The 23365-nt window shown below is 48.5% G+C and overlaps 2 protein-coding genes across 10 annotated transcripts in view; one reads left to right on the plus strand and one right to left on the minus strand.

The window, feature by feature from the left end:
* The window catches only part of Rpl29 (ribosomal protein L29), an 893235-nt gene that overhangs the window by 609416 nt on the left and 260454 nt on the right, over positions 1 to 23365 (plus strand). The gene's annotated exons all lie outside the window — the stretch shown is intronic.
* On the minus strand, positions 10213 to 15545 carry Glyctk (glycerate kinase). Of its 8 annotated transcripts, none has more exons than XM_063266142.1 (5): positions 15399 to 15545; positions 12825 to 13240; positions 12467 to 12618; positions 11702 to 11829; positions 10213 to 11399 (listed from the first exon to the last, which is right to left on the minus strand). In XM_063266142.1, exons 2-5 carry the CDS (start codon positions 13199 to 13201, stop codon positions 10533 to 10535), a joined length of 1524 nt encoding a protein of 507 aa, XP_063122212.1. In that variant the 5' UTR covers positions 13202 to 13240; positions 15399 to 15545; the 3' UTR covers positions 10213 to 10532. The 8 variants fall into 8 exon arrangements, with proteins under 8 accessions (XP_063122212.1, XP_006243919.1, XP_063122213.1 ...); XM_006243857.5 differs by having other exon boundaries at positions 11702 to 11877; positions 15399 to 15544; XM_063266143.1 differs by lacking the exon at positions 15399 to 15545 and adding an exon at positions 15186 to 15353.

The following is a 23365-nucleotide window of genomic DNA, read 5'->3' on the forward strand; positions in this document are numbered from 1 at the left end:
CCTGTATCTCCTGGGGTTTGATGAGGGTGCACACAGAGGTAATGGACCTTCCCGGGGTCACCTGGTGAAATTCAGGAAGGACCTGGATGGGAGCTCTGGACCTGTGTGCCTGCACAGCTCTGGACAAAAGGACTGACCAAGTCACCAAAGACCCAAGTCAAAGGTTTGCCCTGGCCCCAACAAGCTAGTAGTGATGAGCTAGCCTTTTCTTTCAATAGGGTCCCTTTGTTGTCCCCCACCTCAACAAGCTCAGGACCTTTGGGCTTATGGACATTCTGGGCATAGGGAGCATCAAGGGAACCCAATGTCCAGGCAGGACCAAGCTAGCCATTAATTAGCATTCATCTTTGCGATCCATTATATGATTAGCCTGGGAAACAAGAATGACTTAAGCTGCTGATGGAGCAAAGGCCTGGTTGCTAGAGATAAAAAACCAATGTGTATTAGCAAAAGAATGACGTGTGAAGCAGCATGTTCTGAGGAAGTCTAGAGGCTTCTGGAAGGAGCCAAGCTTCACTTGCAAGGCAGGAGAAAATCAGAACACAAGAAGTTAGATCTTCTTCGAGTGGTGATTCCTAAATATGAAACTGTTGTTGCTGCTGTTGCTGTTGTTTTTGTTGTTGTCGTTGTTACTATTGTGTGTGTGTATGTGTACGTGCGTGCACACGCACACTCACGCACACGAGTGTGTATACACATTCCTGCAGGGATGTCAGAAGACAAGTTGTAGGAGTTGGTTTTCTCCCTCTACATGTGTCCCAGGAATCACAGGTTGTCAAACTTGATGGCAAATGCCTTTCCCACTGACCCATCCTAATGACTTCAATACAAAACTTCTTTGGCTAGGAATCAGAAGCAGCCATCTGAAGTAAGGGGACATTGGAGCTGTAACAAGAATGTCACTCCTGAAGCCAAGTATGGTGGTAGTACATGCCTATAATCCCAGTACTCAGGATACCCAGGCCAGTTTAAGCTACATAAGAAGGCCTTATCTCAAAAAAAAAAGCCATGCTAAAAACCAAGACATGCTAGGGTCCCCATCCATCCCCCTCCCAGGATATAAGCCTGGATCAACAGCCAAGTGACTCCTGTGCCTGCCCCATCTTTCATGGAATTGTGGAAAGGATCCCAGAGTTAGAGGCTCAGGCAGGGCTCCAGCAGCTTCCCTCCCACCTCAGGGTTAGACAGTATCTATCTCTTGTGAGCCCAAATGTGCCTTGGCATGACCATTCGCTCTCACAGCTCCACTCTGCCTGCCTGCTTGCCTGCCTGCTTGCCTGCCACCATCTCTGCAAGCATATGCTACCACTCCACACCCAGCAAATACCACATGCTCGCTTTTTGGTGGGCAAACCTCCTTCCCACTCTCTCACTTCCCTCCCAGGCCTACAGCTCCAGCACTGTTCACCCTATCCCGGCCAGGTCTCAGGATTCCAGTAGGTGTCATCCACTCATTCATTCACTGCCTATACAGACATTCATTCATTCCACACAACATGATCTGAGCTTCACAAATCCGGCTCGATTAATAGAAGACAGTCATTGAGCCATCCTTCCAAAAGTAGGCAATTGGATATGTAAGCAACTGGAGGGGGGGATGGATGCATGATTGGCAAATATATAAAGAAAAGAAAGTGGAGCAAAATACCAATAATCGTTGAATAGTAAGAACAGTTGAGGGCTGGAGGGATAGCTCAATGGTTAAGAACACTGGCTGCTCTTGCAAAGGACTCGGATTTGATCCCAAGTCTTCCTAAGACAGCTCAGAACCATCTGCAACTCCAGTTCTAGGGATCCATTACCCTATTCTGACCTCCGTTGATACCAGTCTCACACGTGGTCCACAGACATACATGTCATAAAAAAAATCAAAACAGTTAAAAAAATAGTTGAACAAACTAAACACAGTGCCTTGTGTCTATAACATCTATAGTATGTCTCCAGCACTGGAGAAACTGAGGCAGAAGGATTACTGCAAGTTCAAGGCCAGCCTCAGCTAAATGGCAAGTTCCAGTAAAGACCAGACTAGAGAGTGTGACCCTGTCTCAGATAGATAGATAGATAGATAGATAGATAGATAGATAGATAGATAGATAAATAAAGATATATCCCCCAAGGATATACGGGTATTACATTCATACTATTCTTATTCTGGGAACATTTCTTTTTTTTTTTTTTTTTTTTTTTTTTTTTTTTTTTTTTTTTTTTTTTTCTTTTTTTTCGGAGCTGGGGACCGAACCCAGGGCCTTGCGCTTGCTAGGCAAGCGCGCTATCACTGAGCTAAATCCCCAACCCTGGGGAACATTTCTTAAAGTTCAAAATAATTGGTAAGTGAAAAAGTAAAATAAGTAGCAGGCATAGCTGTGTGTGGGCTACAACTGGGGGATTGCAAGTCCACCCTGGGCTGCATGGGGGTTCCCAGGCCAGCCTGGCTACGTAGCAAGTTCCTATCTCCAATAATAACAACAGTGGGAAGGAGGGGAAAGGAAGGGGAGGGGAGGAGGGGGAGGGGAGGAGGATGGGGAGGAGACAGTGGGTAAAGCGATTGTTGGACAAGCATGAAGACCAGAATTCAGATCCCCAGCATCCAAGTAAAAGCCAGGTGTGGCTATGAACTGGGAGGCAGAGACGTGCAAATCCCAGGACTTGCTGGTCAAGTCAAAAACATGAGGTTCAATGAGACTGTCTCAAAAGAAAACTGGTGAGGAAGCCACTGAAGAACCTGGCAGAGTCAGCCCTGACCATATGGGGACATGGGATGAGAGCATCCCTGCACACATGCACACACGCACACATGCAAATACCACGCACAAGGACTGGGGATGTAGTTCAGTGGTAGCATACTTGCCTAGCATGCGCAAGACTCTGAGTCCATCCCTAATGCTGTTATTGCTGCTACTGAAGTAATGAGGAAGGAAAAAGAGCCCTTTCTTTTGTTGGAGCTCCAGGCTCCAGGAGAAGACTTTCCTAGCAGTCAGATGATATGACCCTGCAGGTTGGAGCTGGAGGACTTAATCTCCCCATAACGCTCCGTCATAACGCTACACAAGACCATGTCCTGTTCCCTCCCTCCAAAAACTGACTATGAAGAACCTCAGGGTGGACTAGAAGCCAGTTTTCTTTGGTGGGCATGTATGAGAGGAAGGGCAGCTGGAGCTTCTGGACTTCAGCGCCTCAGAGGAGAGACTTGCCCACTCCTGGTTGCTACCCAGGCACCTCTCCTTCCTCCCCCTGCACTAGCAAATGCTCAAGCAGCCAAGGCAACTTCCCCAGGCAGTAAGAGCCCTTGCCTGTCACAGCAGCAAGAGGATCACAGCGAGGACCATCAGTTCACCGTTCTGCACCAGGCATCCCAGGAAGCACTGGTGCAGAAGGTCTGGGAGCTAATGCTCTGCCTCCACTTCTTACTGCCTCTTTCCCTGCTTGGGTCCCCACCACTCTGCTTCCCCCATATGCCCACCGTCCTCTCCTCCGTTGGAGCCCCTGTGACGACACCCCCCCCATTAACTGTCTCCTCCCACTCCCCATCAAAGGCAGTGGTACAGGGATTCAGATGTGTGGCCAATCGTGGAGTGTGGGTTAGGGTGTTCAGGGCTCTCAAGGAAAGGGAACCCTGCCTATTCCCCCAGCCCCTGGCCACTCTAGCCTTGACGGCACCTTCGAGCCTGCAGTGGATTCAGGACACTCCTCTGTGTGCTCAGAGCCGGTGCACCTGCGGTCAGCAGGGGTCCCACTCCTCCCCTCAGACACCTTTGTTCTCTTGCCTTTGTGGCTGGTCCTGGCCTCCCAAGCCAGCCCACCAACCCTTATCCTTTGCCTGACAGGTCCCTCTCCCAGCCACCCCCCACCCCACCCCCTTTCTTGCATAGCATTGTACACATTCAAGTCTCAGATCAGAACCTGGCATGGGACGGGGTGGGACCCCTCCGCTCCCTGCAGCCCTTCCTCCCCCAATGTTCCCTCTTCTGCCCACATCCCCTCACTTGCCCCAATCCCCTCACCCGGTCCTTGCTCCCCGCCCCTCTCTCATCTCGGCTTGGCCCCCTCCCCATTTCCTCTTCCCTCCTTTCTTGTCCCTCCAGTTCAGGGAGTCGGGCTTTCTCTCCGCAGGGACAGTGGCAGCTCGTTGTCCTCCCCTCTTTCCTCACCCTCTCCCTTCTCTCTTCCCCCTCCAGCCTCCACTCCTCAGTCCTCGCCTGCTCACTCACCCTCTCTCCCTCCCGCTGCCCCCCTCTCTCTCTCCCCCACCTCTTTGTTTCAGCTGAGAACCGGCTCCTCGGGACAGTTCCCACACTGCAGTGCCTCTGGTGAGGAGACAGCGCCACTGAGGTAAGCTGGGGGTTCGGGGACACACGCACGGGGCAGCCGAAGCCCTGGGGGCGGACAGGTGGGGACAGTGGGCAGCTCAGGCCACATCACTTCTCTGCCCAGGACAACGGAGGCAGGAGAGTGCTAGCCGCAGGTGCCCTACTGGTCAGCAAGAGCAGGGTGGAGGGAAATGGATAACCGGGAGCTGGCAGGCTGTACCTGCCCTGGTCCCCACCAAATGCTGATGGCCCACGGCTGAGGGAGACACCCCACCCCCGGGAGATCCGACAGAGTGAAGAAGGAGTCTGGGACACCGGACCAGCCCACCCTTGAAGGTTTGAGTCTACGCCCAGTCCTCCCTGCCTCTAGTTAGGCTGCGGCTAGGAGACTGCCAGGGGGCATTAGCCACACTGACCGCATTGTGACCCTCACAAGTGCCTGTTCGGGGGCGGGGAGGGGGTGTTGTTGTAGCTCTGCTTGTACTGGGGCTGGGGCGTTCCTACTGCCCAGGTGGAGGAGGCGGGGCAGAGCTCTCTCCCCTACCACCAGCTCCTGGGTTTCCTCCAAGCTACCGACCCGGAGACTCACAAAGCCACTGAAGATGGGGCATGGTTCCCTTCTCTGCTGGTCTTTGACCAGCTCCCGCCCAGATCCAGTGCCTAGGACAGTATTCCTGGCATTTGAGTCCAGGGAACAGATAAGTCCAGGGGACAGATATTCCTGGAAGGCTCCCTGGAACTGGGAGGAACAGAGAGGTATCCAGGCTCTACAGGAGAGGGAAGGTGAGGAGGTGGAAAGGAGGTAGAGAGAGAACCCAGACTCTTGAGAGAATCTACAAGTGCACTTTCTGGGACGACCTGGAACCATCAGAAGATGCTGGGTGGTGAGTGCAGTGAAAGGGATGGGAGTGGAGCCACCTGGCCCCTCTCAGCTGAGCTGGAGGCAGGGCTGGCTCTGGCTGGGACCAAGCCTGAAAAGCTCATAGTCCCAAGAGCTCTGCTGGTTGCAAGAGAGCCAGAAAAGGCCAGGAGCGTAGTGACCCACTGGAGACCTTCCCAATGGGGTGCACGCTCAGGCTGCCAGTTTTGGGGTAGGACAGATCCTCCAGCTCTAGTGCCAGGAGTAGGTCATGAAAGTGGCTATGATCCCTTGAGTTGTAGTTACTAAGGGTGATGGCCTAAGGACTGAGGATCTAGGGTACACATTTACAGAGGCCAATTCTCCCTCACCTTTGGAGAAACTTCATTTTAGTAGAGCAACCGCTGCCAACACTGATCCTAACCCTGTTCCTTGTACTCCCAGACGGAGCTGGTAGAGCTACTACAGACCCAAATAGTCACCTTTCTGCCCACACCCTCCAGCTACTACAGACTAGCCTGAGGCCAGGGAAGGAGGGCAAGCCAAGCCTCAGGATTGGCACCACTGGTCACCTAGGGGGCTTCTTAGGCATTCCTGCCTCTCAGAGAAAACTATCCGTCCCAGGCTTCGATGGCTCAATACAGCTCTATATCACACGGATGTCTATCTAAGTCATTGGGCATCTGGACACAACCCATTCCTCCCCTAGGATACTCCAAATCCTCTAACCCAGCCTGGGACCAGGTCAGTCGTCCCCTCCTTAATCTGGCCCTATGTTCCTCATATTTGAGCCAAACTCAGAGAGAGACAGGCTTTCTTGCCTCCCCCCCCAAAAAAAACATTAGGGGACCATCTTGCTGCTAAACAGAGGCAGTTAACTCTAGCTCCAGCTAGTCCCCCCCTCCCCAGGCCCTGAACCCCCCATAGATCAAATCCTTAACTGAAGGAGTAGCTCAGTGACAGATACTCTCAGACTCATATACAGTAAGGAGGAGGGACTCAGGACGGAACTCAGTTGGTACTCAGTTATCATACACAAGGCCCTGGGTTTGATCCCCAACACCACCAAAAACTGTGATGAAGGCACACATCTGTATCCCTAGTACTCATGAGATAAAGGGGGGATGGAGAAATTCAAAGTCATCATTGGCTACATCTCAAGTTGGAGGCCAACCTGGGCTATATGAAAGACTATCTTTAAAAGACAAAACAAAACAGCTAATGCCATTCTAATATCAGAAGGACATAGGTGGCAGGCAGCTTGGCTTCTGGCCATGAACACCGGTGTCCTGCTGGCTCTCATCCTGCCTCTCTAAACTGAGATCTCTTTACAGTTATCTCTGGAAGATACTAATAGCTGGGATTTTAAAAATATTTTATCTATTTCTTTTAAGATGTATTTATTTATTTATTTATTTATTTATTTATTTATTTATTTATTATAAGTACACTGTAGCTGTCTTCAGACCCACCAGAAGAGGGCATCAGATCTCATTACAGATGGTTGTGAGCCACCATGTGGTTGCTGGGAATTGAACTCAGGATCTCTAGAAGAGTAAGACCTCTTAACCACTGAACCATCTCTCCAGCCCCCCCACCCCCGTTTATTTCTAAAGACTTCATTTTTTGTGTGTATAAGTGGTTTGCCTACATGTATGTATGTATGTATGTATGCATGCATGTATTATGTGCCTGGTGCTCACAGAGACCAGAAGAGAGTGCTAGATCCCTGGAACTGTAATTAGATAGTTATGAACTGCTGTGCTGGGGCTGGGAACTGAGCTCAGGTCCTCTGGAAGAGCAGCTGTCTCTCCAGTCCCTTCCGATAGCCCTGTTTTTTTCCTTCTCTCACTGAGCTTCCATGAAGCTTTCTCAAAGAGCTGATAACCCCAGCCCACCAGAGCTGAGCAGGACACAGACACTGTCAATATCAGGAGGAGGAGGAAAGGCAGGTAACAAGACAGGACGGGGACCTAGGACCCAACTCCCACTGCAATGTGCCTTCTAGGCCACTTAAGTGCCACTCTAAGGAGATTTTGCAGGACCACAGACTCCCTATTCTGGCTAATGGTTACACTGTCTATCAGTCTAACTCCCATATCCTCAAGGCACTGAGGACATTCCCAGGGACAGAGAGGTTCATTTATTCCCAAGGATATTTGAACCAGGGCTTTCATCTTGATTCCAAAGTGGGCATCTGAAAAGTTGCCAATGAACCGGGTTGTGGGGGAGTGGGAGGGACACCTTTAGTCCCAGTATGTGAGAGACAGAAGCAGATAGACCTCTTTGAATTGAAAGCCAGCCAGGGGGCTGGGGATTTAGCTCAGTGGTAGAGCGCTTACCCAGGAAGCGCAAGGCCCTGGGTTCGGTCCCCAGCTCAAAAAAAAAAAAAAAAAAAAAAAAGAAAGCCAGCCAGGGCTATATAGTAACTCTGTCTCAATAAATCAATAAATAAAAATAGAACAGAGTTGCCAATGCTTAAATGAAGCAAAGGCTATAGGGCTGAGGCCATAGGAACTTGCAAAGGTGAGAACAGGAGGGAGGGAGGGAGGGAGGAGGAAAAAGGGAGGGAGAAGAGGGGGGGAGGGAGGAGAGGGAGGGAGGCAGAAGAGGGGGGAGAGAAAGAAAAGAGGGGGAGGGAGGGAGAAGAGGAGGGAGAAAGGAGAGGAGGGAGGAGTGAGAGGAAGGAAGGGGAGGAGGGAGGGAGGAGCCCTTTGCTATCCTGCCTCTGACAGCCTTTAAGGTCTCCTTGCCCACCATGTTCCCCAATGTGCACAAAATTCTAACTACAGCAAACCGCCTACACCTTGGGATGGAGCAAAGCAGTGTGGAGGTCTGCATGGTGACTGGTTGGAGGCTGCAGTGAACACATACCCTACACACTGACTTGTTCCACACTCCCTAATAAACCATCTTCTGGAATTCTCCAGCTGTAGGACAAATGGGTTTAGATAAGCTGACCCACAAGGCTCTCCAGACCCACAGCCACGTGCAGAGTGAGGAGGCTTTAATGCGAAGGAGGGCTGGGCACCCTGTGGCAAAATCCTCTAGCCATGGACAGTTATTAGCACATGAGATAAAGGGTTTGGGCAGGAAAAACCTGAGTTGGAGAAACGGCAGCTAAGAGCCAAAGGAGGGCGGTCCTTAATAACCCATAATTAGTAGGACGTGCATTTAGCCATTCGTTCATTTTATTTTTCAGTGCGGGGAACTAAACTCAGGGCTTCGTACATGCTATAGTAGTCTCATTGACCACATTCCCAGTCCTGCTGTTGCCGTCGTCGTCGTGGTTGTTGGTGAGACAGGGTTTCTCTCTGTGTAGCACTGGATGTCCCAGAACTCACTCTGTAGACGAGGCTGGCTTCAAACTCTCAGAAATCTGCTTGTTTCTGCCTTCCAAGTGCTGGGATTAAAGGCTTGTGCCACCACTGCCCAGCCCTTTTTAAGGCTCTTTAAAATGGGATCTCTCTTGATTGCCTAGGCTGTCTTTCCCTCTGTAGCTCAGGCTAGCCACCAACTCTCAGTCCTCCAGCCTCTCAAGTACCTAGGATCATAGGCCTGCACACCAGGCCTGGCTACATAATTGATATTGATGGAGAAAAAAAAGTCCTATTGAGCTCTAACCGTAAGGAATTTGCATATTTTTATCATCTAGACCGACCAATATATAGGTGAGCAAATACAGTAGACTAAGCCCACAAACCGTTTGCTCTAATGGGGCCCAATTCAGACCCTGGCCCCCAGACTCTGAAAGCATGGTTACGGGAAAGGGACCAAGTCAGATAAGGGGAGCTTCCATCAAGACTCTGCCTATATGCACAGCCCTCAGCAGGCAATGGTGGCAGCAGTCCCCAAAAGCAGCCCTACTCTGAAAAGCACCCATGGGTACACTACGGATGTATTGTGACACCAGTGTCCAGGGCTCACATGGTCACCACACAGAGACATCGATGTGACTGAAAAGCTCCTCTCTTGAAGTTCTCACCTGCAGCTCAACGTCCAGTAGGAATACATTCCCGAGGTCAAGGACACAGGGACAGCAACTCCTACAGGATTCCAGAACACCAGTGTAAAGAGAAAATCCTCTGAGACACTGACCCTCTGCACGGAACAGAAGGAAAGAAAATGGTACTCACCACTCCACTTCCCTAAACCTATCTGGTCCTCAGAGCTGGCTTACCTTGCTTACCTCCTTCTCAATCTGGGGAACACACAGGAGCCAGGTCTGCAAACCATGGGGCCCAACTGCTAGCCAGACTGTCCAGGGCCCAGTGGAGAAGGAGGCCCTTCCCAGGACACATCAGCTCTGACCTAGAGGCCTGCGCACCCTCAGGGACCGCCCCAGTCCTCACTGTTCTCTATGGCTTTTTATTCCTATGTGATACTATTGCTCGCTCATATAGGGATTGGAGCCGTGGCGCACGGTGAGGGTAGCCAACAGAGGGCTCTGATGTGGAACAAGAGGGCACAAGGCAAACCAGGCCAGTGGCTGCAGGCCAAGCCAAGTGACTCACCTCTGCCAGCTATGACAGGATGGGCTGAGGGACTGCTGAGCTCCTTCAGCGCTCTGACCTACCATTCTAGTGCTCGAGACACTCACTGAAATGCTGGCACCAGGGCCCAGAGGAGCGGCCCTGGAACGTGGCATGTTTAGCCTGGGAAAAGGGGACACAGGAGAGCAAGTTCAATGCCCTGCAGCCTGAAGAAGACCCTTGATAACCAGGGGGTAAGGGGGAAAGCAAAGAGTGGTCCAAATACAGAAGGAAGATCCTTGGTGGCAAGTAGATCCTTTCCACCCAGCCAGGCTACAGCCGGAGAGGAGACACCATGACCAGGTTGCCACAGGGAGTCATGGTTAAGCAGGCGACGATAAGCCTGTCCTGCTCACCCACATGAGGCTGCCAGACGCCAGATTCAATCGTCACAGACTCCCGTAACAGCGTGAGAAACTCTGCAAGGTGCTGGCACCAATGCTAGGACCACGTCACGTGCCCCAGCAGCCCCCGAAGGTCTGTGTTACAGAAGAGGCACTGAGGGAAGATGAACTGAGATTCCCACAACATGGTCCTCTTTATTTTCAGTCTCCCTACCTTTGCGCCATGGAAGAAACAGGCTGAGGGCATGGGCAGAACTGTGAACTGGCCCAGAAGCTTCCTGCTGACATGACAGAAAAGAGGGGTGTAAAGGAACCCCCATCTTCTAATCTAGTTGGGGGAACAAACATGGAGTAGATCTGTGGGAGGTGGGTGGAGCAACAGAGGAGGGCTTCCTAAAGCACAATGGGCCCTGGGAATCAGTCCTCTGTCTTCCTACCAGACCCTGCCCTTGAAGGCCTCTTATAAACTCTCAGACTGTGAGCTATGCCATCACTGAGGATGAAAAACCAGGAGGTGGACATCCATGACATTGGTTCCCGTCAACCCTGTATGCAGCAAATGTGTTCCACCCTGGAAGCTGCAAAAGAACGTGTACGAGTCATTGTTGTCGAGGAAGGTGGCAAAATCCAGGTTTTCAGCAGAAGCCTGGCTAACAAGGTCAGACATGACCCAGGCCCCGGCCACCTTTGTAGGCCCGTCCTGCCCATCAGTGCCTCCACTCAAGAACAGCACATCAACAGGCCCCAGTGGCTGCTTTCCCAGCTCTGCTCCCACACGCAGGGCCAGTTCTTGGTTCCGACCGCCCTTGCCAGATCCCTGCAGCTGCACGGTGGGCTCCCCGCCAGCCAGGAGGCAGACTGGCCCTTTAGCCTTTGCCACAGCTTCCAGAGCCTCCTCCAGCTGCAGGTCCGGGAGCTGGAGCTCAGCTGCCAGCTGATGGAGTTTTGCCTCCTCCTCCAAGGGACGCTCAGCTGTGGATGAAGTGAGGCAGGCTGCAGCCACCCGGGCTAGCAGCCCATAGAACTGAGCCACACGTCTTACATCACCCTGCATGGCTGTGCTCAACACCATGGCGTGGTAGCCCAGGACCTCAGCTTGCCGCTGAGCCTCGGCCAGGGCCAGAGAATTAGAGCCGATGATCACATTGAGGACGTGACCACAGGTATGTGGTCCGTGGGGATCAGAGTCAGCCCGAGAGAGCACGGTCTTCACAGAGCGTGGCAGAGCAGCACGGAGACCATAGTGATTAAGAATATGCAGGCAATCTTGCACACTGTGGGTGCTGGCCACTGTAGGGCCACTGGCAATCACCTCCAAAGGGTCCCCGATCACATCTGACAAGATGAGGCTTACCACCTAGACAAAGGCCACAGAATGAGGTTCAGAGTCGCACCTCCATGTCCCAGGGCCCTAAAGGACAAACTGACCCTGGGTATACAGCACCTGGCATGCTTCCGTGCCCACATCTACCCACTTCCTGCCACTTTCAGGTGGGCTGGCAGAACACCTAACCAGGGAGCCTCCCTCTTACCCCCTTTCAGCTTCCTCCCAGGACTTTCCAGACGAGGCCCCTGCCAATTCCTACGTTCTAAGATAAGCTCTCATCTCCCCCTCACATGTTGGGAACACAGGGCTGACTGAAGAAGTGATTAGAGCACCTGAGCAGGGTAGGCGGCCTGAGCCAGCCCTCCACCCTTCAGCTGGGACAGGGCCTTGCGGATCGTGTTCAGCTCCTGGATTGTGGCTCCTCGGGCCGCCAGCAGCTTGGTGAGCGTCTGTTTCTCCTCTAGTGTGACAGGTGGGATAGGAGCGGGCAGCAGGGCTGAGCCCCCACCTGCAGAGTCAGTGAGGGTGTCAGGGAGAGGAGACAGCCCTTCACAGAGAACCAGACAGGCCACAAGGGAAGTGGTCTAAGAAGGTGGGGTTGCAGTGCCCCCTTGTGGACACAGAGTGAAGTTGTGCCCCCTACCTAGGGTCCACCAGATCCCAGAAGGGCTGGGATATGCTTGCCTAACCTGTGTGAAGCTCTGAACTCAATCCCCAGTACCACAAAATAAACAAACAAATAAATAAATAAATAAATTTAAAATTTAAAGCTAAGGAAGAACAAGAAAAAACAGCAGATACACAAGGAGAGAGTTGAGTGGGGGCTGGAAACCAGCTTCGGGAGCCTGAGTGATACTCTTCCAGACAGCAATGTTCTCCAAAGGTTCTGATGTAGTTTAGTGTTAAGTACCCGGCTGTGCCTTCACCACTACAGAATGTTCGGGAGGGCAAACTTACAGCTGAGGATGGATGACTGACCCGACACTACCCACAAGGTACCCTCCAGGTTCCTCAGTGTCTCCCTTGGTCCCGACTTCACCCTGTGACCACCCGGCACGGGGACATCCCTGTCAGCTGTCCCCTGAGATGAGCCACACCTGAGATGAGCACAAGCAGCAGGTCGTCGGCAGTGAGCCTCTCTGCCAGCTGCTGGATGGCCTGAGCGGCCCGAAGTGCATCCCGATCCGGTAAGTTGTCCTCGGCGCCCTCAAACACCTGGATGTGGCTGTGTGGCTTCAGCAGCATCTCTCTGAGAAGGGGGCAAACAAGGGAGAAGAGATGGGGTGGGCTCCTCTCCTCCCACCTGACTTCTCAGCTGCAGCTGCATAGGTGAAAGTGGCCCACTGATACCTACTTTGAAACCAGGCCAGACCCAGGAGATAGGGAGGTCAAGAGGAAGGGAGGTTTTCCTCCAAAGGACAGTAGAGGGCATTCCCTGTCCCCATAGATTCTTACTGCTTTCCGGCAAGCTCCACGGCAGCTCGGATCCCCTTGGGTACGCTGATAACACCCTGCACAAGATGCTGGCCCAGTAGCTCATCAGCTGCAGCAGCCATACCCAGTACGGCCTTGCCGAAGCCCACTAGGTAGAGGTTTTCTTGTAGCTGAAAGGTCCGGTCCCTCACCTTCAGTTGTTTGCCACTAGGATCCAAGGACAGTGTCCTCTGCAGCATGGGGCCTGGCTGCACAGCACCCACAGCGCTATCAAACAGCTGCCGTGCCTGTTCTGCCAAGGCCATACCACTGGTCATCCGGGCCACCGGGGGCCCCCAGAGGAATGGCCGTGACGGGGCTCGGAGGAGACAGGGCAAGACCTGTAGGGCTGCAGCCATGCCCCGCTTCTCTCAGCACAGCCTTGCATCCATAGCTGCCTAGAAAGGGAAAAGAAGGAGTGAGACCACAGACAGAACCCCACCATCGCAGCCACCCCTCTGAGGGCTCAGGACTGGTGGGCTCCATAACCTGAAATGAAAACTGAAGAACTCATGAAGCCTGTAGCAAGCCTGATCTTATACCAGTCCTGAAAGCCCGGCCCTGATGCCCAGCCACGCACGTCCTCTTCTGTAGGCCACACACCAGTCTTCTGCCCCAAGTCCAAAGTTCCTGTTAAGTAGACCCTTCTCCTAGGTCACCTGCTTTGCCTGGGAGTTAATCATTCACGAAGGAAGCCATTCCTACCAGTGGGCTCCTGTACCATTCTTTTCCACATCCTGTACTTTCAAAGCCCTTACAACACGGCAGTGCCCCTTTCTGACATTTATGCTTTACCACTTTTACTGCCAAAAAAAAAAAAAAAAAAAAAAAAAGGCCATTGGTTGTCTAGCCAGCTGACCCCAAGTCCATTGACCTCTAGCCTGCTCTATCCCGTTAGCCCTTAAGACTAGTCTGGCAATGCTGGGTCCACGTGGAAAGGCTGCAGATTTATCAGTGCACAAGGCCTACTCAGGCTAATTCAGCAAGTGGTCCCGGCACAAATCAAGAGTAGCTACAAGATCTGCCTCAAGGTGAGACCTTTGGCAAGTCCCAAGGTTATATGCAAAAGGACACCCTTGTACCCACACAGTTGGTCATGATCAGCCTTGCCAGGAACACCCCTTTCTGGCTCCATGACAGCAAAACAAGTCCCAAGTTACACCACTCACAGAAAAAAAAAAACCAGCCCAGTGTTAGAGCAGGCAAAGGCCAGGTTCCGGTAATGATGCCCAATCATTTTCCCCAATGGGCAGAGTGGAAAACAGAAAGGTCTTGGGGTAAAGGTCAGGAAGCTACAAAAATAATAAAGGACTTCTCTGTAAAAAGGTATCTAAATGTAGGGACAGGAGGGTACTGAAGAGTGAACCCGGGGTTGTCCGTGTAACAAAAATGCACTCTCCCACTAAGCTACATCCAAGCCCTTAAAAAGGTCGAAAGACAACTGTATCTGTAAGCATGGAGGGAAGGGGGTGGAGCCTAGGGATTGGGGGGTCTAGCTTTTTTTTTTTTTTTTTTTTTTTTTTTGGTTCTTTTTTTCGGAGCTGGGGACCGAACCCAGGGCCTTGCACTTCCTAGGCAAGCGCTCTACCACTGAGCTAAATCCCCAACCCCGGGTCTAGCTTTTTTAAAGTGTGTAGTATATCTTTTCTCAAACAGCTCTTTTGCAAGATGAGGAGTGGGAAGCAACAAAGCCTAACTCTCGGGGAACTTGAACGTGTAGTTCTGTGGGAGAATTCATCCCTAGCATCATAAAGTCATCCAATTCTCCACAGTGCTGGAAGACTGATGCTCTTCTTTTCCTGACACCTCGGGCTTTCTGATTCTCTGTACAATTTAACAGGGAAAACTCCAGGTAACAGTTTATCCTGCTCCTAAATAATGTAGCACCTCCCAGACCTGCACATTTAACCTTGTAGTTCCCTGCTAGCATTCCCCAAAACTACTGTGGAAAGGAATACGCAAGGCACTGCCATGGGACACCTGCAAACATGTTCAGTTTTCATGGATGGGATTCCCCCAGGAACACATCTTAGCATCTAAAACATAATTCTCAGCCCTCAGTGAACACTGTATCTATTTCACAGTGGGGCAAAAGCCTAGAAGGTCCCCAATAGAATTCAGGACAAAAAGAAACAAAAACAAAAAACTGTTATAGGCCAAAATTACCAGATAAAATACAGGGCATTTGGTAAGATTTGAATTTCGGATAAGTAAATTTTTGTAACTATGACCAGTATATTTTGGATTATTTGTAACTAAAAATTACGTTGTGGGAAGTCTAAATTTAACTGGACGACTTGCATTTTTCAGTTGCCAAATTCCCAACTCTATTTAAAACACTACACCTTCACAGCTCCAGTGCATCCCCGGTTGTTAAATGAGGAACCCCGATGACCAGCCTCGATTTCCCCCGGATCCAAGTGGAACTGACATCATGTCCGGACTTGGCCAACCGCCAGTGACCGGAAGTGACGTAACCTGAGGCGGGTCCTAAAAATCTTCGTAAGGATAATGGCGCGCGGTGCAAGATGTCACGAAATTAAGGGGCTGCTGTACCCTGGATCTGTCTCTGTCCTAGCCAGGAACTTCCGAGGACCATTTATGTTCTTGAGACGCAACCTTTCCTTTCAGCAACTTCTAGCGTTGGAGACCGGAAGTACTCTCTGTGGGTGGGGACTAATCCGGAAGTGGCTGGTCTGAGGTCTCCCTAGAGACCGAGAGCGTGGTTTGGAACTTTCATACCTCACTGACCGCCTGAAAACCTGAAAAGAGTCGAGTGGAGGCCCCTGGTTTCTGTATTCCTGCAGTGGATTCTCGGTGATTTGTAGTGATCCTTCCCTCTCCATCCTGTTCAATCTATTCAATTGTTAATTTTAGGCATGGGACACTGGACTGAACCACGCGCGAGAGCTACAACACACCCTTTAAAGTGAGATTTAAAGTCATCCAGGACAATTCATTGATGTTTACCACTTTTCTTCATAAGCCACCACCTACAGCTAACTCAGCAAAAGATTTCTGTTCGGTGATCTTTGAACACACAAGAGCAAACTGCCTGTAAACAAAATGACCCTAAGCCTTCTTCCTCCCTACCCTTGCTCTCACCTTGTGTCCACTATGATGTAGTCATGCCTTCCCACATTCAAAAGTCAACTATTGGCTGGACTCCAAAACCACAAGAGTACATTTTTTTTTTTTTTTTTTTTTTTTTTTTACTGATAGAAAGGATTCTTTCAAACATGTTTCCTTTAAAAAGTTTTGGTTTTTTTTTTTTTTTTTTTACCTCGACTCCCATCACACACAGAGACACACACTTTGTAGCCGAGGCTGGCTTCAAGTTTATGATCCTACTGCCTCAGCCTCCAGAGTACTAAAGTTGCAGGTGTGTACTACTGTGTAATTGAGAAGCTTAACCACGACCCCACTACACCCCACCCCACACCCCATCTAAATTTTCTTTCTATGTGATGCTTCCTCCACTCCGCATCGTCTCTCTTCCTTTCTTGAAATCCCTTTCATTTTGCAACTAAGGACATTGTTGATCCCTGTCAGTCTTGGCAGCCCAGTGGAATCCTGTTTCAAAATCCTTTTTTCTTAAAAAAGAAAAAAAAAAAAAAGGAGAGGAAAAGGGAAATTCTGGCTTCTGTTTGTATAGAGGGGAAATAGAAATACAAATAAGAATTAGATCAACTTAAAACATGCAGTGGGTTTGTCTTGCGGTTAAGTGCATCTTGTGACTAGTTTAGGAATGGCAGTGGAGTATTTTTAGAAGATGGGTACAGGGAGCTGGAGAGATGTTTCAGTGGTCAAAAGCATTTGTTGCTCAGTTCCTAGCACCCAGGGTTTTACAAACTCTCTAGAACTCCATTCCCAGAGAAGCTGATACCGTCCTCTGACCCCGTCAGAAGCCAGGCGTACATGTGGCACACGTTTATACATATAAGGAAATCGTTTTTTCCTTAATGAAGACAGGGCTGGGAATGTAGCTCAGCTGATGGACTACTTGCTTAGTATGCACAAGGCCCTGGTCTGATCCCCAACATCACATACACCAGGCTTTATGGTACATGCCTATAGTCTAAACATTTAGAAGAATCAGGATCTCAAAGTCATCCTTGTCTATGCAGTTTAAGGTCAGTCTGGGACATAGAAGACATTGTCTCTAAAGAAGTGAGGGGGGGTTGGAGATTCAGCTCAGCGGTAGAGCACTGCCCTGGGTTCGGTCCCCAGCTCCGAAAAAAAAAAGAAAAAAAAAAGAAGTGAGGGAATCAAAGAGATAGCTCAGCAGTTTAGAGCACTTACCACTCTTCCAAAGGATGGGGGTTCTATTCCCAGCACCCATGTGGCAGTTTACAACCATCTCTAACTCCAAATTCTAAGGGAGCCAGTGCCCTCTCCCTGACTTTTAGGGTGCCAGGAACTTACATACATGCAAGCAAAATACACAATTTAAAAATAATTAATTAAAACAATAAATGAATAGTACCTGAGGAATAAAACCAAAGGTTGTCTTTTGGACTTTACCTACACATACACACAAATACACATACACACATACAAAATAAGCAAGTTGGGCTGGAGAGATGGCTCAGTGGTTAAGAGCACTGACTGCTCCTCCAGAGGTTCTAAGTTCAATTCCCAGCAACCACATGGTGGCTCACAACCACCTGTAATGGGATCAGATGCCTTCTGATGTGTCTGAGGACAGCTACAGTGTACATAAATACATGCATTTAAAAAAATAAGCAAGTTATTTGCAGGTCTGGTTTCTGGCTGTGGCCTTATTTCTGTTTTTAAAATGACATCACTGTATCCTACAGAGGAGATATACAACTTTACATGGTGGAGGGTGGATTGGTCTCTTAGAAGAGGCCTTAATCTCTTCTTTTTTTTTTTTTTTTTTTCTTTTTTTTCGGAGCTGGGGACCAAACCCAGGGCCTTGTGCTTCCTAGGCAAGTGCTCTACCACTGAGCTAAATCCCCAACCCTGAGGCCTTAATCTCTTATACAATGGACACACATTCAGGACCTAGCAATCTCCCAGAGTCCCCACTTTTTTGTTGTATTGTTTGTTTTGAAAGAGGGTCTCACTTTGTAGTCCTGGTTGTCCTTGAACTCACTGTATAGAAGAAACTCACAGAGATCTGCCTGCCTGTCTCTGGAGTGCTGGGATTAAAGGTTTGCATCTCCACACCTGATTAAGACCCTGCTTAAACCCTCCTTGAAGATTGGGTTTCAATGGGAATTTTAGCGATATACAAATTTTCCAACAATAGAAGCTGTTAGTGGATTGCAGCCATACCTAAATGGAAGGTTCTGGAGACTAGATGGGACTGGAATTCTGTGATTCTGGGGAATTACAATGTTAAACATCTAGAGCTGATATCGGGCAAATTTCAGTTCCCTGGAGTTTTTGTTGTTGCTTGGTTCTGATGTTTCTTAATATTTATTTTATTTTTAGTTATTTGTATGTGTGTGCCTCTGTGAAGGACATGTATGTAGGTGTCAAATGAGGCCAGAGGTGTCAGGTCCCCTGAAAGTGAAGTTACAGTCAGTTGTGAGATATTTCACATGGGATATTGGAACTGAACAAGAGTCCTCTGGAAGAACAGCACATGCCCTTAACTGCTGAGCCACCACCAGGCATAGTTTAGTGTGTGTTTTGTTTTGTTTTGTTTTGTTTTGTTTTGTCTTGTTTTGTTTTGTTTTGTTTTGTTTTGAGGTGGGGACCTGGAACTCTTAGCAATCCTTCTGCCTCACCCTCTTCTGTGAGCTACCATACCAGACTGTTTAGTTCCCTTACTAGACATTTATCACTTGCCTCTCTATTGAACCATCACTTTGACCATGAAGTAAAACCCCTGGAGCACAGTAGCTTATTAATTTAATAGCCCATCAGCTTCTACCAATCCAAAAGTGAAGAATGCTGTCAGACAGCAACTGAGTCCTATAACAGAGGGTTTCCTGTTTTGGTAAGGATCATACCTGTTTGTAGGGTCATAAACGTGACTTATACTTTCTTCAGTGACTATAAAATTATCATACAACTGCCTCCATGGTGGAAAGTGCCAGCGAAACAACTTGACTCCATATCCCCTGTTCACAGTCAGCCATAAATTAGCTCAGAACAAACGCTTCGTACCTTTGGAGCACGCACCACATTTTGCAGTGATGACTCCTAAGAAAAACCTTTGCAAAAGATCTTTAAATTCACAATGAAAATACAACTGATTTTTTAAATGATTTATTTATTTAATATATATAAGTACACCGTGTCTGAAGAGACACACCAGAAGAGGGCATGGGATCCCATGATGGTTGTGAGCCACACCATGTGGTTTCTGGGATTTGAACTCAGGACCTCTGGAAGAGCAGTCAGTGCTTTTAACCAACTGAGTCATCTCTCCAGCCCCCCCCTTTTTTTAAACAAGTGATTTTTAAGGTTTATTTATTATTACTGTATGTGTGTGGTGTATATGTACTGAGAGATAGAGTTTTAAATTAGCCCAAAACTCAGCAACAGGACCTGTCTCTGGAAGACAGATTGTTAAGAATGCAAGAGAACTACTTTGCTTATCACCCAGTGTGAGTTAACTGTTCTTTTTTTTTTTTTTTAAAGATTTATTTATTTATTTTGTATATGAGTACACTGTAGCTGTCTTCAGACACACCAGAAGGGGACATCAGATCCCATTACAGATGGTTGTGAGCCACCATGTGGTTGCTGGAAACTGAACTCAGGACCTCTGGAAGAGCAGTCGGTGCTCTTAACCACTGAGCCATCTCTCCAGCCCGAGTTAACTGTTCTTTGCTCTGCCCCTGTGATGTTTATTTAAGCCCCTACTTGTGCTTTCCAGCCTTCCTGCAGAGAGCATTCCAGGAACCAGGGGGCCATAAAACCTTTTGGCGTCCCCTTATCTCCTAGAGCCATAAAACAATCCTATAACTTGTGGTACATTCCCCTTTGACATCCCCCCCCCCCATCCCCTGGGGCTCACAGCCTCTACCTTTAAATACTCTTTCTCCCAGCCTCTCGGGGTCGACTCCTCTGTTTCCTGCATGGGATACGTGTCGGCCCGGAGATCTCTGTAATAGGTCTCTGTAATAAACCTCGCCTTTGCTTATTACATCCAAAATGGTCTCTCTGTGTCTGGGGTCCGCAATTTCCCGAGACTTGAGTAAGGGTCTCTCTCTGCGTGGGATCTTTCAGTACAAATACAAGTGCAAATGTGGAGGCCAGAGAACTTTGTGGAGTCACCTCTCTCCCATATAGCTAAGCCTGGACATACATACCTATAATCCTAGGAAACTGACACAGGGGGATCACACAGAGTTTGAGGCTAGCAAGTTCCAAGCCAGTCAGGGCTAATACTTAGTGAGATTTTTATCTGAAAACAAACAAAATAATAAATGCATGTTTTAACTTTAAAAAGAAGAAAGGAAGGATGTTAGGAAGGAAGGAAGAAAAGATCTAAGCCTCTTAGTCACAGCACAGCCTGGGTGTTAGCCTTCTATTTTCCAGCATGTCAAGTCGTTCCAAATAAAACCTCTCTGGAGCTGAGAACACTGTTTTGCTGTAGAGCACTTCTTAGCATTTGGATGCCCAGGGTTCATTCCTCAGTACCACACAAAGCTGGACACAGTTGTGCACACCTATGCTCTCAGGAGGTGGAGGCAGGATCAGAAGTTCAAGGTCATCCTCACACCACAGCAAATCTGAGATAACATGACATTCTTTTGAAAAACATGAAAGGAAAAGAAAACATGATTGATAAGAGGCGTGTTTGAAGATCCGTGTACCCAATTTTCATCCCAACTAGTCTGCTTGGTATTTTCTTGACAACTACCTTTTTTTTTTTCTTTTCTATTTTTCAGAGCTAGGGACCGAACCCAGGGCCTTGTGCTTGCTAGGCGAGCGCTCTACCACTGAGCTAAATCCCCAACCCCGACAACTACCTTTTAATTATAAACCTTCCTTTAGCCTGTGAATGGGACAGCTACAGGAAAGGATCAATACAGTTTAATTAATTTTACAGTTCTTTAAAAGCTGGAGATATGTGCCAAGAGGAAACAAAGTTGCCCTAGTCCGGCTGAAGAATTGATGGAGATACAAAGAAACCAAACCCTTTCAACTCTGGGTGAGGCCTCAAGCTTGGGGCCAGTCTTCCTCTGCAGACACCCTTGGCTCCTAAGTGCTGGGTATATCTTGAGGTCCTGTCTAAAAGGAGGGTGCAGGGGTGCAGCTGCTCCACAGAAGGAAGTGGTTGGCAGTGCTGGAGGACTGCAAGGTAGAGTGGAAGGTGCCAACTTCTCACAGAAGCAGCTCCAGACTCGAGCTGAGAAAGGGTTGTCAGAACCCTCGTGGGTAAGAATTATACCACACAACCACCAGGGCTTCATAGTCATCTGTCAATAACCTCCACCAAGGGGCATGGTGGCATATGCCTTTGATGACAGCATTCCAGGGGCAAAGGCAGATGGATCACGTGAGATTGAAACTAGCCTGGTGTCTACAGAGTGAGTTCCAGGCTATCCAGGGCTACATAGAGAGACTTTGTCTAAATAAAGCAGAAAAACAAACTATGCCTAGAGAGAGATGCAGGCAAAACGGTTCTACCAATACTGGATTCCATAATCCCCATGGATACCAAACCCCATGGATGTTAAAGTCACTTAAAATAATACTTTTGTTTGTTGGCTTTGTTTTTGAGACAAGGTCTAACTGTGTAGCCCTGGCTGTCCCGGAACTCCACCTGCCTCCCCAGGGTTAAAGGCAGTGGGTGGGTACCACACCCAGCCCTAAACTAGTAATTATACATAAGCCATAAGCCATACACATCTTCCTATATACCTGAAATCACCTCTTTTGTAATTCTTTTTTTTTTTTTTTTTTCCGGAGCTGGGGACCAAACCCAGGGCCTTGCGCTTCCTAGGCAAGCACTCTACCACTGAGCTAAATCCCCAACCCCCTCTTTTGTAATTCTTAATGCAATATGCATGCTGTGTAATCGCTACACTGAACTGTTTAGAAGGCAACCACAGGACAAGAAAGTCCTTACATACTCACTTCAGATCTACCCATCATAGGCTGAGTCCATCTGCAAATTTGGAATCCCTGGGATAAAATGTAGGTTAAATTATCAGAAAGGGTTTTTTTGTTTTGTTTTGTTTGTTTTTTGCTTTTTTTTTTTTTTTTTTTTTTTTTTTTTTTTTTTTTTTTACTTTGGAGACAATTTTGTGGGAGTCAAGATAAGATTTTCAGGGACTAGGTAGTTCCTCCTGCCCCAGGTCAGACCATATCTTCGCCCCAGAACAAGACAGCATTGTTTGTCCAACAATGGACTTTGTTAAATATGAATGGCTATTTGCCCTTTGCCTTGGGAACAAGGCCAAGGTTGGAGCTGCAGAGCACAGTGAATCCAGTCTTGGATGTCTGCTGTCTTCAAGACCTTGAGAAGTCACTTAACCACTCTGAAACCCAGGCTTCCTCTTCATAAAAATAAGCCTAGAAGAAATTGGGGAAGCTTGCTTGGCATGCATCAGACCCTAGGGTCAATCCACAAGAAAGAAAGAAGGAAAGAAAGAAAGAAAGAAAGAAAGAAAGAAAGAAAGAAAGAAAGAGAGAAAGAAAGAGAGAAAGAGAAGCTTTTGTTTTATATTTACTCATGTGTGTGTACATGTCACAACTCAAGCACAGAGGGCGAAGGACAGTTTGTGGAAGTCTGCTCTCTCCCACCACCAATGGGCTCCAAGATGACCCAGTGTCAAGTCCATCTTGGTAGCAAACACTTTCCCCCCTGACCCATTTCATTAGTCTTAGATAGATAGATCCATAGGTAGGTAGGTAGGTAGGTAGATAGATAGGTAGATAGATAGATAGATAGATAGATAGATAGATAGATAGATAGATGGATGCTGTACAGTTGCTACACTGAACTGTTTAGAAGAGAACCACAGGACAAGAAAGTTCTTACATACTTAGCGCAGATCTACCCATCATAGGCTAGATATAGATAGATAGATAGATAAATAGATAGATAGATAGATAGATAGATAAAGTTAATAGGTCTTCTCTGCCAATGAAGGGAAGCCTAGCCCCTGGGCTAGAAAATTCAAGGCAGAGTACAGGGTATGCCAACCACACCTTGCAACAGATAGAGGACTGAGGGATGCTGGGAGAACATAGAGGCCAGGTCTGCCTTGATACTTTCCTGGGTCTGAAACCCGACAAAAACCATCAATGAGGTTGCCACAGAAAAGATTATGATTAAGGTTGATATAAAATGTTATCTCTTCTATGTCTCCCATAGAACATTTATTTCCTCAAGGGCTCCCCTTGAGGGGTGAAATGAAGCATTTACTTAGCAAATCAATAAACTCAAGAGGTATGGAGCAGGTCTACCGGAAGGATCCATTATATCTGAAACAAGACTATATAAAATCCCTATACAATAGCACCGCTGGATTCAACTGTGTTCTAACATCCCCCCTTTCTTCTGGAGTACTTTTTCTCATGAAGGATGG

The sequence above is a fragment of the Rattus norvegicus genome, chromosome 8 (genome assembly GCF_036323735.1).
Source record: "Rattus norvegicus strain BN/NHsdMcwi chromosome 8, GRCr8, whole genome shotgun sequence".
NCBI lineage: Eukaryota > Metazoa > Chordata > Mammalia > Rodentia > Muridae > Rattus > Rattus norvegicus.

What these genes read in the sequence shown, in the direction of transcription:
- Glyctk (XM_006243857.5), bottom strand. Translation starts at nt 13,201, where the DNA reads ATGGCTGCAGCCCTACAGGTCTTGCCCTGTCTCCTCCGAGCCCCGTCA. An exon ending in GTGGAGCTTGCCGGAAAGCA is followed by an intron (nt 12,619 to 12,824) that starts GTAAGAATCTAT and finishes CCCCCTTCTCAG; the next exon opens with AGAGATGCTGCTGAAGCCAC. An exon ending in GCTGCTTGTGCTCATCTCAG is followed by an intron (nt 11,878 to 12,466) that starts GTGTGGCTCATC and finishes CTGACTCTGCAG; the next exon opens with GTGGGGGCTCAGCCCTGCTG.